At 37.3% G+C, this 13,189-nt stretch overlaps 1 protein-coding gene across 4 annotated transcripts in view; it reads left to right on the top strand.

The window, feature by feature from the left end:
• GNAI1 (G protein subunit alpha i1) overlaps nt 1–9,878 on the top strand; it is a 727,470-nt gene extending 717,592 nt beyond the window's left edge. For all 4 annotated transcript variants that reach the window (XR_014067210.1, XR_014067209.1, XM_081535819.1 and 1 more), the window contains one exon: nt 7,774–9,878. Coding sequence is in view for 2 of the 4 variants with exons in the window: in XM_081535819.1 (XP_081391945.1) it covers nt 7,774–7,964 (191 nt within the window). In the remaining 2 variants the exon portion in view is untranslated. The remainder of the gene's footprint in view (nt 1–7,773) is intronic.
• The last annotated feature ends 3,311 nt before the right edge of the window (nt 9,879–13,189 follow it).

Genomic DNA, 13,189 nt, shown 5'->3' with positions numbered 1-13,189 from the left:
GAAGTCACCATGGACAGAGGAGCCTGGGAGGATACAGTCCATGGGGTCACAAGAGTCAGACACGACTTACCGACTAAACAACAACATTGTAAAGTAGCCCTTTTGTTTAATGTAAGAGGACCCAAGTGAAAAAGTGAAAGTGTTAGTCACTCGGTTGTGTCTCTTTTGAGATCCCATGGACTATAGCCCACCAGGGTCCTCTGTCCATGGGATTCTCTAGACAAGAATACCGGAGTGGGTGGCCATTCCCTTCTCCAGGGGATCTTTCTGACCCAGAGGTTGAACCAGGTCTCCTGCATCACAGGCAGATTCTTTACTGTCTTAGCCACCAAGGAAAGTCCCAGAGAACCCAAATCACTCCTCAAATATTACATACCTACAGAGATTTTAGAGCCACGAAGAACATACTTGTTAGCTCTTTTTCTTTTTTGCCAGGTATACATTTTTTTAAAGTTAGTAATAATTACTGATCTAAGATTCTTTTAGCAAAGAGTATTATAGAATTCTTGATTCACCGATTCACCTGATTCAGATTCTCTGATGCACATTCAATTCTTAATTCCTGTTGTATACTGTTTGCTATAGAAGAAGACATGTAGCGTACAAACTCCTCACTTGGTTTATCTCCTACCTCTCTCTGCTCCTGTCTTCTCTTTTTATTGGTATTGTTGGCATTTCACCAAATTCCATCTGCAGTCTTATAATCTTCCAGCATTCTATTCTTTCATAGACATATTTATTCTCAGCATGATAAATTCTGTTGTCAACTCTAATTTCTCTGTGGAGACTCAGGCTTGCATTTCCAACTTCTTGATGAGCATATCTGTGTTTTTTTAGCACCTGAGACTCAAATTGAACGCATGATTTTTTTTTTTCAAATCACCTTTATCTCCATATTTATTATATCACCAGCCTCCCATTCTCCAGTCTTTATATCATTTGTAATAAACCTTTAGTCAAGACAATTCTGTTATGTTAAAAACTAATGCCATCTTCCACTACCCTTGCCATCAGTCATTCTTTAACTTAAAATCAGGTTTAATACTGTACTTACTAGTTCATTCATGTATCTTGTCGTTCTGGGGATTAAGTAATGTAACTAGTTACCTGGAATATATAGCAGATTGAGGAATGCACACAGGGCAAGCTGTTTTCTCAAAACATTTTTGATTTAGAGGTTGCACTAGCTTCTGTGAGTCAACAGAACATTGTTTATTAATTTATAATTTCAGTGTACCAACCTTATTGAGTCTGACACGACTGAGCTACTTGACTTTCACTTTCAATGTAAATTACATTAAATTAACATTAAAATCAACATTAAATTAATGTTAATTAAATTTAACATTAAATTACATTAAATTTACATTTTAAAAATGTAAAATTTCATAAAAACAATCTACCAAGTTTGAATCATTAAGAAATAGAAAATCTCAATAGACTGATTAGTAAAGAGTTCAATCAGTAATCAAAAACCTACCAATAAACAAAAGTTCATAATCAGATGGCCTTACTGGTGAATTCTTCCAAACACTTTGAGAAGCACTGCTTAATAATTCTACTCTAACTCTTCCAGAATTAGAAGCAGTCTCTCCTTTTCCAAACTCATTTACCAGGCCAGCATTACCTGTTACCTAAACCAGGCAAATATGTCACAAGAAAATTCAGTTCAGTCGCTCATTTGTGTCCGACTTTTCACGACCCCATGGACCACAGCATGCCAGGCTTCCCTGTCCATCACCAACTCCCGGATTCTACCCAAATCCATGTCCATTGAGTCAGTGATGCCATCGAACCATCTCATCCTCTGTCGTCCCCTTCTCCTCCTGCCTTCAATTTTTCCCAGCATCAGGGTCTTTTCCAATGAGTCAGCTCTTCGCATCAGGTAGCCAAAGTATTGGAGTTTCAGCTTCAACATCAGTCCTTCCAGTGAACACCCAGGACTGATCTCCTTTAGGATGGACTGGTTGGATCTCTTTGCAGTCCAAGGGACTCTCAAGAGTCTTCTCCAACACCACAGTTCCAAAGCATCAATTCTTCAGCACTCAGCTTTCTTCACCATCCAACTCTCACATCCATACATGACTACTGGAAAAACCACAGCCTTGACGAGATGGACCTTTGTTGGCAAAGTAATGTCTCTGCTTTTTAATATGCTGTCTAGGTTGGTCATAACTTTCCTTCCAAGGAGTAAGTGTCTTTTAATTTCATGGCTGCAATCACCGTCTGCAGTGATTTTGGAGCCCAGAAAAATAAAGTCTGTCACTATTTCCCCATCTATTTGCCATGAAGTGATGGGACCAGATGCCATGATCTTAGTTTTTTGAATGTTGAGCTTTAACCCAAGTTTTTCACTCTCCTCTTTCACTTTCATCAAGAGGCTCTTTAGTTCTTTTTCACTTTCTGCCTTAAGAGTGGTGTCATCTGCATATCTGAGGTTATTGATATTTCTCCTGGCAATCTTGATTCCAGCTTGTGCTTCCTCCAGCCCAGTGTTTCTCATGATGTACTCTGCATATAAGTTAAATAAGCACGGTGACAATATACAGCCTTGACATACTCTTTTTCCTATTTGGAACCAGTCTGTTGTTTCATGTCCTGTTAGTTCTAACTGTTGCTTCCTGAGCTGCATACAGATTTCTCAAGAGGCAGGTCAGGTGGTCTGGTATTCCCGTCTTTTGAAGGATTTTCTACAGTTTATTGTGATCCACATAGTCAAAGGCTTTGGCATAGTCAATAAAGCAGAAATAAATCTTTTTCTGGAACTCTCTTGCTTTTTGGATTAGAGGCCAAATATCTCTGATAAACATAAATGTAAGAATATTCTACAAAATATTAGCAAACTGAATTGAGCAGTACATTAAAAGGATTATACACCATTATTGCATGGGATTTATTCCTGGGATGCAATGATAGTTCAATACCCACAAATCAATTAATGTGACACCACCTAAGAAATAATTAACAGATGGAACAAGAACAACCAAAAAAGCATCTTTAAATTCAACATCCATTTAGGGGGTAAAAACTCAACAAAAAGACGCAGAGGGAATGTACCTCAATGCGATAAAGGCCATGTGACAATCTATAGCTAATACCATACTCAACTGTGAAAAGCTGAAAGCATTTTCTAAGATAGGGAATAAGGCGGTTTCTTTTGTTCAACATTACAAGTCCTGCCACTCAGTTAGCAAGAAAAAGAAAGGCATCCAAATCAGAAACCAAGGAGAACTCTTAAGTATTCACAGAAGGCATGGTATATATAGTAAATCTTAAAAGACTCACAAGAAAACTGTTAAGACCCATAGTCAATGAATTTAGTGAAACTGCAGGATACAAATCAGTACATAAAAATCTTAGTAGTCGTGAACTATAAGAAAAAAGTCATATTTATAGTTGCATTAAAAACAAAATTTCTAGGAATAAATTTAAATTAGGTGAAAGACATGTACACTGAAAACTAAAACACAGATGAAAGAAATTGAAGATACAAATAAATGGAAAGACATTCCATGCCCGATTAGAATACTGTTAGAATGGTCCATGCTACCTACTGCTACTCCTGCTAAGTCGCTTCAGTCGTGTCCGACTCTGTGTGACCCCATAGACGTCAGCCCACCGGGCTCCGCCGTCCCTGGGATTCTCCAGGCAAGAATACTGGAGTGGGTTGCCATTTCCTTCTCCAGTGCATGAAAGGGAAAAGTGAAAGTGAAGTCGCTCAGTCGTGTCCGACTCTTAGCGACTCCATGGACTGTAGCCTACTAGGCTCCTCCGTCCATGGGATTTTCCAGGCAAGAGTACTGGAGTGGGGTGCCATTGCCTTTGTCTAAAAGACTCAATGTAATCCATATCAAAATTCTAATTGCAGTTTTCACAGAAAGAGTAAATAATCCTAACAATTTTGAGTCATAAAAGATTCCAAAAACTAAAGCAGTCTTTAAAAGGAACAACAAAGGTGGAAACACCATGCTCCCTGGTTCCCAGCAGCTAGAGTAATCAAAACAAGTGTGGTGTTGGCATTAAAAACAGATCTGGAAAAAAAAAAAAAAACAGATCTGAGGAACACAATAGAGAGCCCAGAAGTAAACCATCCAGACATGATCAAGTAATTTATGACAGAGGACTCAAGAATATACAATGGGGAAAGAGCAGTCTCTTCAATAAATGTTAGGAAAACTAGACAGCACATGCTAAGAATGAAACTGGACTGCTTTCTCTACCATACACAAAAATAAACCCAAATAGATTAAAGATTTGAGCGTAAGAAACAATAGAACTCCTAGAAGAAAACATAGGCAGTAAGCTGGACATCCATCTTGGCTGTAAATTTTTAGGTTTGACACCAAAAGCAAAAATAGACAAGTGGGACTACATCAAACTAAAAAGCTTCTGCATGGCAAAGGAAATCATCAACAAAAGAAAACTGCAGCCAAAGGAATGGGAGAAAATATTTGCAAACCATATATCTGTTTAGGGGTTGACACTCAAAATGTCCGTTATGGAGCCCATCTTTGCATGAAATATTCTCTTGGTATCTCTAATTTTCTTGAAGAGATCTCTAGTCTTTCCCATTCTATTGTTTTCCTCTATTTCTTTGCATTGATCACTGAGGAAGGCTTTCTTATCTCTCTTTGCTATTCTTTGAAACTCTGCATTCAAATGGGTATATCTTTCCTTTTCTCCTCTGCTTTTCACTTCTCTTCTTTTCCCAGCTATTTATTTGTAAGGCCTCCTCAGACAGCCATTTTGCTTTTTTGCATTTCTTTTTCTTGGGGGTGGTCTTGATCACTGACTCCTGTACAATGTCACAAACCTCCGTCCATACTTCATCAGGCACTCTGTCTATCAGATCTAGTCCCTTAAATCTATTTCTCACTTTCACTGTATAATCGTAAGGGATTTGATTTAGGTCATACTTGAATGGTCTAGTGGTTTTCCCTACTTTCTTCAATATAAGTCTCAATTTGAACTGTGGTGTTGGAGAAGACTCTTGAGAGTCCCTTGGACTGCAAGGAGACCCAACCAGTCCATCCTAAAGGAGATCAGTCCTGAGTGTTCATTGGAAGGACTGATGTTGAAGAAGCTGAAACTCCAGTACTTTGGCCACCTGATGTCAAGAGCTGACTCCTTTGAAAAGACCGTGATGCTGGGAAAGATTGAAGGGAGGAGAAGGGGACAACAGAGGCTGAGATGGTTGGACTGCATCACCGCCTCAATGGACATGAGTTTGGGTAACTCCAGGAGTTGGTGATGGACAAGGAGGCCTGGCGTGCTGCAGTCCGTGGGGTTGCAAAGAATCAGACACGACTGAGAAACTGAACTGATTCAAAATGTGCAGTTATCCCTCAGTATCCGTAGGATACCACTACACTAGTTTGGTATCTGTGTTTGGTATACGCTAGGTTGGTATACAGTAGTAGTATCCGTATGATGCCGCTATACTAATTTGGATACCAAAACACTAGTTTGAGGACCTGCCATAGGTAACAAAAACCCGTGGATGCTTCCACGTTTGTTGTTCCTTTTCAAGACTGCTTTAGCTTTTGGAGTCTTTTATGATTCAAAATTGTTAGGATTATTTATTCTTTCTGTGAAAGAAGTCTCTTGCATAAAATGGCATGGTGTAGCTTGTTCTCCATGTTTGCTGGTTACAAATCCACAGGGCCAGCTATGTAAAGAACTACAACTCAGTAACAAAAACACACAATTTGACTTTTAAAATGGGCAGAGGATCTGAATAGACCTTTTTCCAAAGACGTACCAGTGGGCAACATGTCCATGAAAAGTGCTCAACATCACAGATCATCAGGGAAATGCAAATCAGAACCACAGTTAGCTCTTACCACACACCTGTTAGAATGGCTATTACCATCAAGAAAAGAAATGCCAAACGTTGGTAAAGATGGGGATAAAGAGGAACCCTTTTAACCTATTGCTGAGATTGTAAATTGGTGCTGCCACCGTGGAAAACAGCATGAATTTCCCAAAAAACTAGAAGTAAATCTACCATATAATTCAGCAATTCCACTTCTAGGTACGTGAAGAAAATGACAACACTTTTTGGAAATGATACATGTGCACCTCTGTTCATTGCAGCATTACTTACAGTAGCCAAGTTATGAAAACAACCGGTGAAGTTCAGGGGCGGGGAAGCACTACGGTAATGCAGTGGCCCTTTGAATATAAATTTCCTCCAGATAGGAAATGAGCCTCAGATGTGGAACAGAGGGTTTCAGAATGGCTTTCCCAGGCAGGCTGGGTAACAAAGGACCTTGAAGGCCAGGCACATAATTTTGTGTTATTACTGCAGGTTTTTTTCAAGTGAACATTTTATTGAAATTTAATGTAAGTACACAACTAGTACATAAATAAATTATACACAGCACAAATATGAAACTTACTGAATTTTAAAAAGTGAAAATACTGATATATGCATCACTCAGGTCAAGAAATAGAACGTTTCCAGGTCCCCAGAAATCCTATCATCCCCTCTCCAGTCTTAACTGATCAACTTCCACCCACACACACAAAGAGTAATCATTATCATGACTTCCGTCTTCATTGATTAATTTTGACTCTTTTCAAGCTTGTTTTCTAAACATCAGTTGTTCATACTGCTTTGTGTCTGCCTTCATTTGTTCAGTATGTTTATGAAACTTGTCTATAGTATTGTGTGTAGCAGTATTTTTATTCTCATTTCTCTGTGGCAGCTCATTGTACAAGTATGTTGGAGTTTATCAGCCAGTCTACAATGGTTGGCTTTTGGGTTGTTTCCTAAAGTAGAAGTTCTGCTATTAACAGTCTTTGTATGTCTTCTGGTGAATATATTCACCAGACTTTATATATACATATAAAGGTGTATTCTGTCAGAGACACACCTGAAACCTGAACTTTTGGGTCACAGAGTACATGTGTGATTATTTTTAGATACTGCCAAGTATCAAAATGTTGCACTCAAAAGTCTTCAGTCATCTGATGAAAGCGGCAGTCATACTGTCATTCACTTTTTTGTAACCTCATAGCCATATACCACATTGTAGACCATTGTACAGTTTTTGAATAAAAAATCTGAAATAAATGCTAGTTAATGTATTGAATATATGTAGGAAGTTGAATAAAAATGGCTTCCTTGGTGGCTCAGACAGTAAAGAATCCACCTGCAATGTGGGAGACCTGGGTTTGATCCCTGGGATGGGAAAATCCCCTGGAGAAGGAAATGGCAACCCACTCCATTATTTTTGCCTGGAGAATTCCATGGACAGAGAGGAGCCTGGCAGACTACAGTCCATGGAGTCACAAGGAGTCGGGCAAGACTGAGCAACTAACACAAACACTTTTAATAAAAATATACCAGTTAGTACTCAGCCAGCATGTCTTGATCAGCCACGATAGGCTAGAAGTGTTATAGCAAGCACATTAGTTATTTGTATAAGTGGTTTCCATGTTAGGATGTAGAGTGTAAGGGGTAAGAGCAAAAAGAGGCTCTGACACTTGGAGATTGAGTCAGGAACAAAGATCATGGGGAGCATGGACTACCATGCTTTTGGTGTTTGTTTTTTTTTTCTTTAAGGGTAACTTACAGTTATTAAAGGGTGATTAGCATTGGGTATTTTTCACTTAAAGTTTATCTTATTCTCGAAGGGCAAACACAATTATGATGGGATCTACATATTTTATACATATGAAACCTGTTTCCGTATTTTAAGGTCTGTGTTGCTTAGCGGTATACTCCTTTTAACTTCACTTTACATTTCTTCCCATTTCCCTTCTCAGGCTCAAACACATATGAAGAGGCAGCTGCATATATTCAGTGTCAGTTTGAAGACCTCAATAAGAGAAAGGACACAAAGGAAATATACACCCACTTCACATGTGCCACAGATACCAAGAACGTGCAGTTTGTCTTTGATGCCGTAACAGATGTCATCATAAAAAATAATCTAAAAGATTGTGGTCTCTTCTGAGTTTTGGCAGTAAATGGTAAAATGCATTTTCAAACCAAATGAGTACTTACATGTGGATCTCTCTAGACTAGAGTCTTGCAGCAACACAGAATGTAGTATATGGCAAGTGCACCTGAGACCTGACCAAAGCTGTTCTATTTTGTTTTTTTATCTGAAAGTAATGGAAGGACCTTACATAAATGTGAGAGGTGGTCCTGCAGTGTGAAACTAAGGGCAGTGTTAAAGCTGGGCTCTAGTGTACTGATGACGTCTACATACGTGTAAATATGCAAATGTATGTATACATGTATTTATGACTTCAGTTTTCCATGTTACTTTTAGGTATTTAGTAAGCAGCAACTTATAATTTTAGTGTGATGGCTTTGGAAATAACAGAAATATTAAGTACTTTGTACTGAATGACAGACTATTGTCATGTTTGCCAGTTCTAAACAGCTTTATTTATGTTCCTGTCCTGTAAATTTTTAAGTACGATGATGAATATTAGGACACACTGCAGCTCTTGTCTCGATTATATGTATACTTGTAATCATAAATGTTATTTGTACAAACATTGCACAGACTATTTTAATAACATGATTTGTTCTTTAAATTTATGTGTTTTATTGAAATGTTCTTGAAGATGACTATACCTGCCTTTGGATCAGTTAAACATTGTATGCGTTTCAGTTTTTCTTTTAAGGGTGCATGCTATTTGATTCTACATTCGATTTGGTTTAAAAACTGTAAAATTGCAGGTTTCTGAGGATATACGTATAGACTTATAAACACTTAATTTTTATTCAGTTGGTTTGTTTTCACTTTGAATTTTAATATTTGGATGGTATTCATGCATTGCCTTAAAGGTGATGCCAAATTAATTTTTATACACTTCAAATAACTACATTTTTATTTATAACTAAGTTTAGGTGGGTGCAAGAGCATTTTTGTGGGTAAAAAATAAGTCAGCATAATGAATTTTGAGACATTCATTTGTGTATTTCCTTTGGGAAATCCCTTGTACGTACCATACATGACAGCTACTTGTTCGGAAGGTAACAGGAAAGACCTCTGAAGATTCTGCTGCTGATAAAATGCAAGCTTTAAATTCACATATGTAAGTAACTAGTTTCAAATTTAATTATCATACTATATTAAAATTACTTTTTTCCCTGAGTTTATTCAAATTTCCTCCACTTGCTTGAGTTTGTATTATTTCTTTAAACTGTGCTATTATCTCTGAGAATGAAATGGGCAATTACACTTAGAAAAATGAGTAATCATATTTAATTAAGTCAGCAATTGTATGTATTCTCAAGTAAGTGTTACATTTTCACTAGATATTAAACTTTTGATAGTCACTTTTGTTTTAATTATGCACAGTATCTCTCTATGACTTTGTTTTCAGCGAAGTGAACAGCATTCCATACCCTACTTCTCTTTTTTTACTCATCTTGTAAAAGTTATTTAGTGTTTCAATAAGCTTTGTGGGTAAGTAGTTTCTAAATTTAGTTGTGTGTTATCATTTTGTTGAGGTCTGTTTGTTGCAGTGTGTGTGTTTGTGTGTGTGTATATAACCAGAAACTACATTTACATCTGTTTCATTTGGGGGATTTTTCTTTTTTGTAATGTAAAGAAATTCAAAGTTACCAAAATTCTTTAAATAAATGTGTTAGTTTAGATTCTTTATGTGCCTTTCATGAAAGATATGTTTTCATTAATTTTATGGATGGAAGACCTGTTGTATTCATCTTATGAAGCTATGTATGAAATTCAACTGTCCTGTGAATTGATTTGAATTGTGAGAAATAACAGTTTAAAAAGCCACAAAGAAGCACATATTGGTGACCACCATTGATGAATTCCTGAACTTTATTCTGTGTAATTGTGTTACTAATAAAATCTAATAAATTCGAATTTTTAAAATTTTACAAACCTGTTGGCTAAATACATTTTGTTGTATTACCATTTATCAGTCTGTAGTTCATTTCTTCTTTACCTTTGTGTTTGCAATTTCATCTATTCCTGAAGCTTGAGTTTTCCCTGCCCTAAATTTTCTCACAAGATGTGGTGCCACAGGTGGAATTTCCTGCTCCAACTCAGTACACTCAAACCAAATTCATCATTTTCCCTGTCAACCAGTTCTCACCCTCTTTCTTGGCCACTGAACCGCCATTCACATAATCCCTCAGTGGGGAATTTGTCAGCCCTTGGGAACTCTTCTTAGCCCTCATCTCCATCTCTGATAAGCCACTATTTGCGTACAGGTCTCCTTACCAGTGCCTTACATGCGGTTTTTGCTTTATTTCTCTTTCCCATTCCCATTACCATCTACTGAATTCAGGTCTTTGTTTACCTTCCAATTAAAATGGCTTATTAAATTCTAGTTTCTCCTTTCTTCAATGCAGGTTACTTATCTTAATCTAGTACTGTGCCTGTGTTACTTTCTGTGCATTAGCTCTGACTTGTTGGTAAAATGAAATCTACTTAGCCTTCCATTCATGCTCTTCCTCATATGAGCCCACTTCACTACGTCCTCTCCCCCTGCCACCTTCCACACATGCTAACTGCCTTGTGCATAGCGCGGGCTGTCCTTCAAGTGCGGTACTACATCCTACCTGCAAATGCTTATACAATGCCTGGGACACCGGAAGTGTTCCTTTATGTCTGTTAATGTTATTTTTATTTTTAGCTTTTTTTGGTGGTCTCTTTTTTAGATCAACTGGCATCTTGTCTTCCATCTGCCCTATGTGAAACTGCATGGTTCTCACAGGGCTGCCAATCACAGTTCTCACCTCCCTGGCCGGAGGCTCAGGTCTGATCAGTCCTCATCCCCATCACTGGGAAGCAGCTCAACTGAGCCAGTCATAGTTCCAGTTGTCATTTCTCAATTTCCTAAAGCTCATCTGGCTTCTGAAGTCCCATTCATTTTATTTATTTCAGTATCCTTTCAAAAAATACTTTAACGCTTCATGTCATTCATTCAGGTTCAGACTTTTACCAAAAAAAAAAAAAAAAATGCTGACTAAAATGCACATGTTCTTACTAAATGCCAGCAGTAACTGTGAGATAGATGAAAAAACTCAAGAGAGGTTAATCAAGATCAACATTTCAAACCTGTGACTTCTGACTTCACATCTGTTTAATGCTACCTTATTTCCAGAAAATGTCTAAGTATTCTCTTAACTACCCCCATTGTCACCTTCTGAGTTTATCTGAATCGTAATATTTTTAGACTAAAAATACATAAGATAGAAATTATGAAGCATGATATGTCCCGCTTTGTTCTAACTATACTAGAAAGCTATAGTAGAGCAGGGTGGTATTGGCATAAAAATGTGCACACGGATCTGAGAACAAGAACAGAGAGCCTGAAAATAAACCCAGACTTATATGGTCATTTCATGAGGACAGAGCCAAGAATATACAACAGGGAAAGAACAGTGTCCAATAAATGATGTTGGGAGAACTGGACAATATGCAAGAGAATGGAACTGGGTCACTATCTTATACCACACACAAAAATAAACCCAAAATGGATTAAGGGCCTGAATGGATTAAGACCTGAAACCATGAAACTCCCAGAAGACAGGCAGTGATAAGCTCCTCGACATTGGTCTTGGTGATAATCTTTTAGATCTGACAGAAGGCAACAGAAAAAGTAGGACTACATCAAACTAAGCTGCTTCTGCACAGCAGAGGTATCCATCAACAAACTGAAACAGCAACCTGTGGGATGGGAGAAAACACTGCAAATCATATCTTGTAATCCAAATATAATCCAATAGTTAATAGCCAAAATATACAACTCAAAAAAAAAACAACCTGATTTTAAAATAGCCTGAGAATATAAAAACTTTTTTTTTTCCCCAAAAAAATGGATAGCCAATAGGTTCACAGTAAGTTTCCCAGCATCATTAAGTATCAGGGAATTACAAATCAAAATCACAGTGAGCTATCACTTCACTTCTGTTAGGATAACTATTACCAAAAGACAAGAAATAACAAATGTTGTAAGGATGTGCTGAACCAGGAACCCTTGTGCCCCATTGGTCGGGATATACATTGGGGCTGTCACTATGTAAAAAAGGATGAAAGTTCCCCAAGATATTAAAAGTGGAATTGACTATATGATTCAGAAATTCTACTTCAGGGTATTTATCCAAAAAGAGTGAAAACACTGACTCAAAAAGACATGCACCCTCATTTCAAGGCAGCATTATTTACACCAGCCAAGATAGGGAAACAACCTAAGTGTCTATGCACAGATAAATGGATAAAGAAAATGCAATACACACACAGACACACACACATGAATATCGCCATAAAACAAACAAGATCTTGCCATTTTTAACAACATGGATGGACCCTGAGGAGGACATTATGCTAGATGAAGTAAGTCTGCGACTGACAAACATGGGGTATCACCTATATGTAGAATCAAGAAAATTCAGCTCATAGATGCAGAGAACAGATTGGTGGTTGCCAGAGGTGGTGTGTGGGTGTGGATGAAATGGGTGAAGAGAGTCAATAATAAAAAATTCCAGCTGTGAAATAAGTCATGGGGATATAATGTACACCATGGTCAGTATAGTTAATAACAGTGTAGCGTATTTAGGAGTTACTAAGAGTAAGTTTTTAAAGTTCTCATTACAAGAAAAAAAAATTTAACTGGTGATGGATGTTACCTAGACTTATTTTGACTATTTTTCCATATATATAAACTCATTAGTATACACATGAAATAATGTTATATGTCAAATATATCTTAAAAATGCATAAAAGCTTAAAAATATGTATACTTATATCTTGTATCAAAGCTATTTATGATAACACCCATTAGATGTGAAGGTTCTTAAGGACACAAACAGTTATGGACATTTTTACATCATTTATTGTTAACAGAATCACCCATGGTGCCTTACATAAAGGAATTTAATAATGTAATCTGTATTATAGATGTCAGCATTGTCATTGCTCAGTCTGTTATTTTAGAGAAAAGTTGAAAGTGGTGGGGGTGGCCTAGGCACTGGTGTTATCTGAGTTCAAATCCTGGCTCTATCTCTTATTAATTGGACAAATTGGGGCAAGTTATTTAATTTTACTTGGTCTTTTTATCTGGAAAAAAATAGGGATTAAATAATCAGACCATTAAATTCACAATGCATGTTACATACTTGGAAGTGAGTCTGGCATGTGGTAAGCACTTGATAAGTTGTACTGCTACTTGACTATAAAGACTTTAA

Source organism: Giraffa tippelskirchi, chromosome 10, assembly GCF_054371585.1.
Source record: "Giraffa tippelskirchi isolate mGirTip1 chromosome 10, T2T-mGirTip1v1.2.pri, whole genome shotgun sequence".
Lineage (NCBI taxonomy): Eukaryota > Metazoa > Chordata > Mammalia > Artiodactyla > Giraffidae > Giraffa > Giraffa tippelskirchi.
This window is presented reverse-complemented; position numbering and strand designations above follow the sequence as displayed.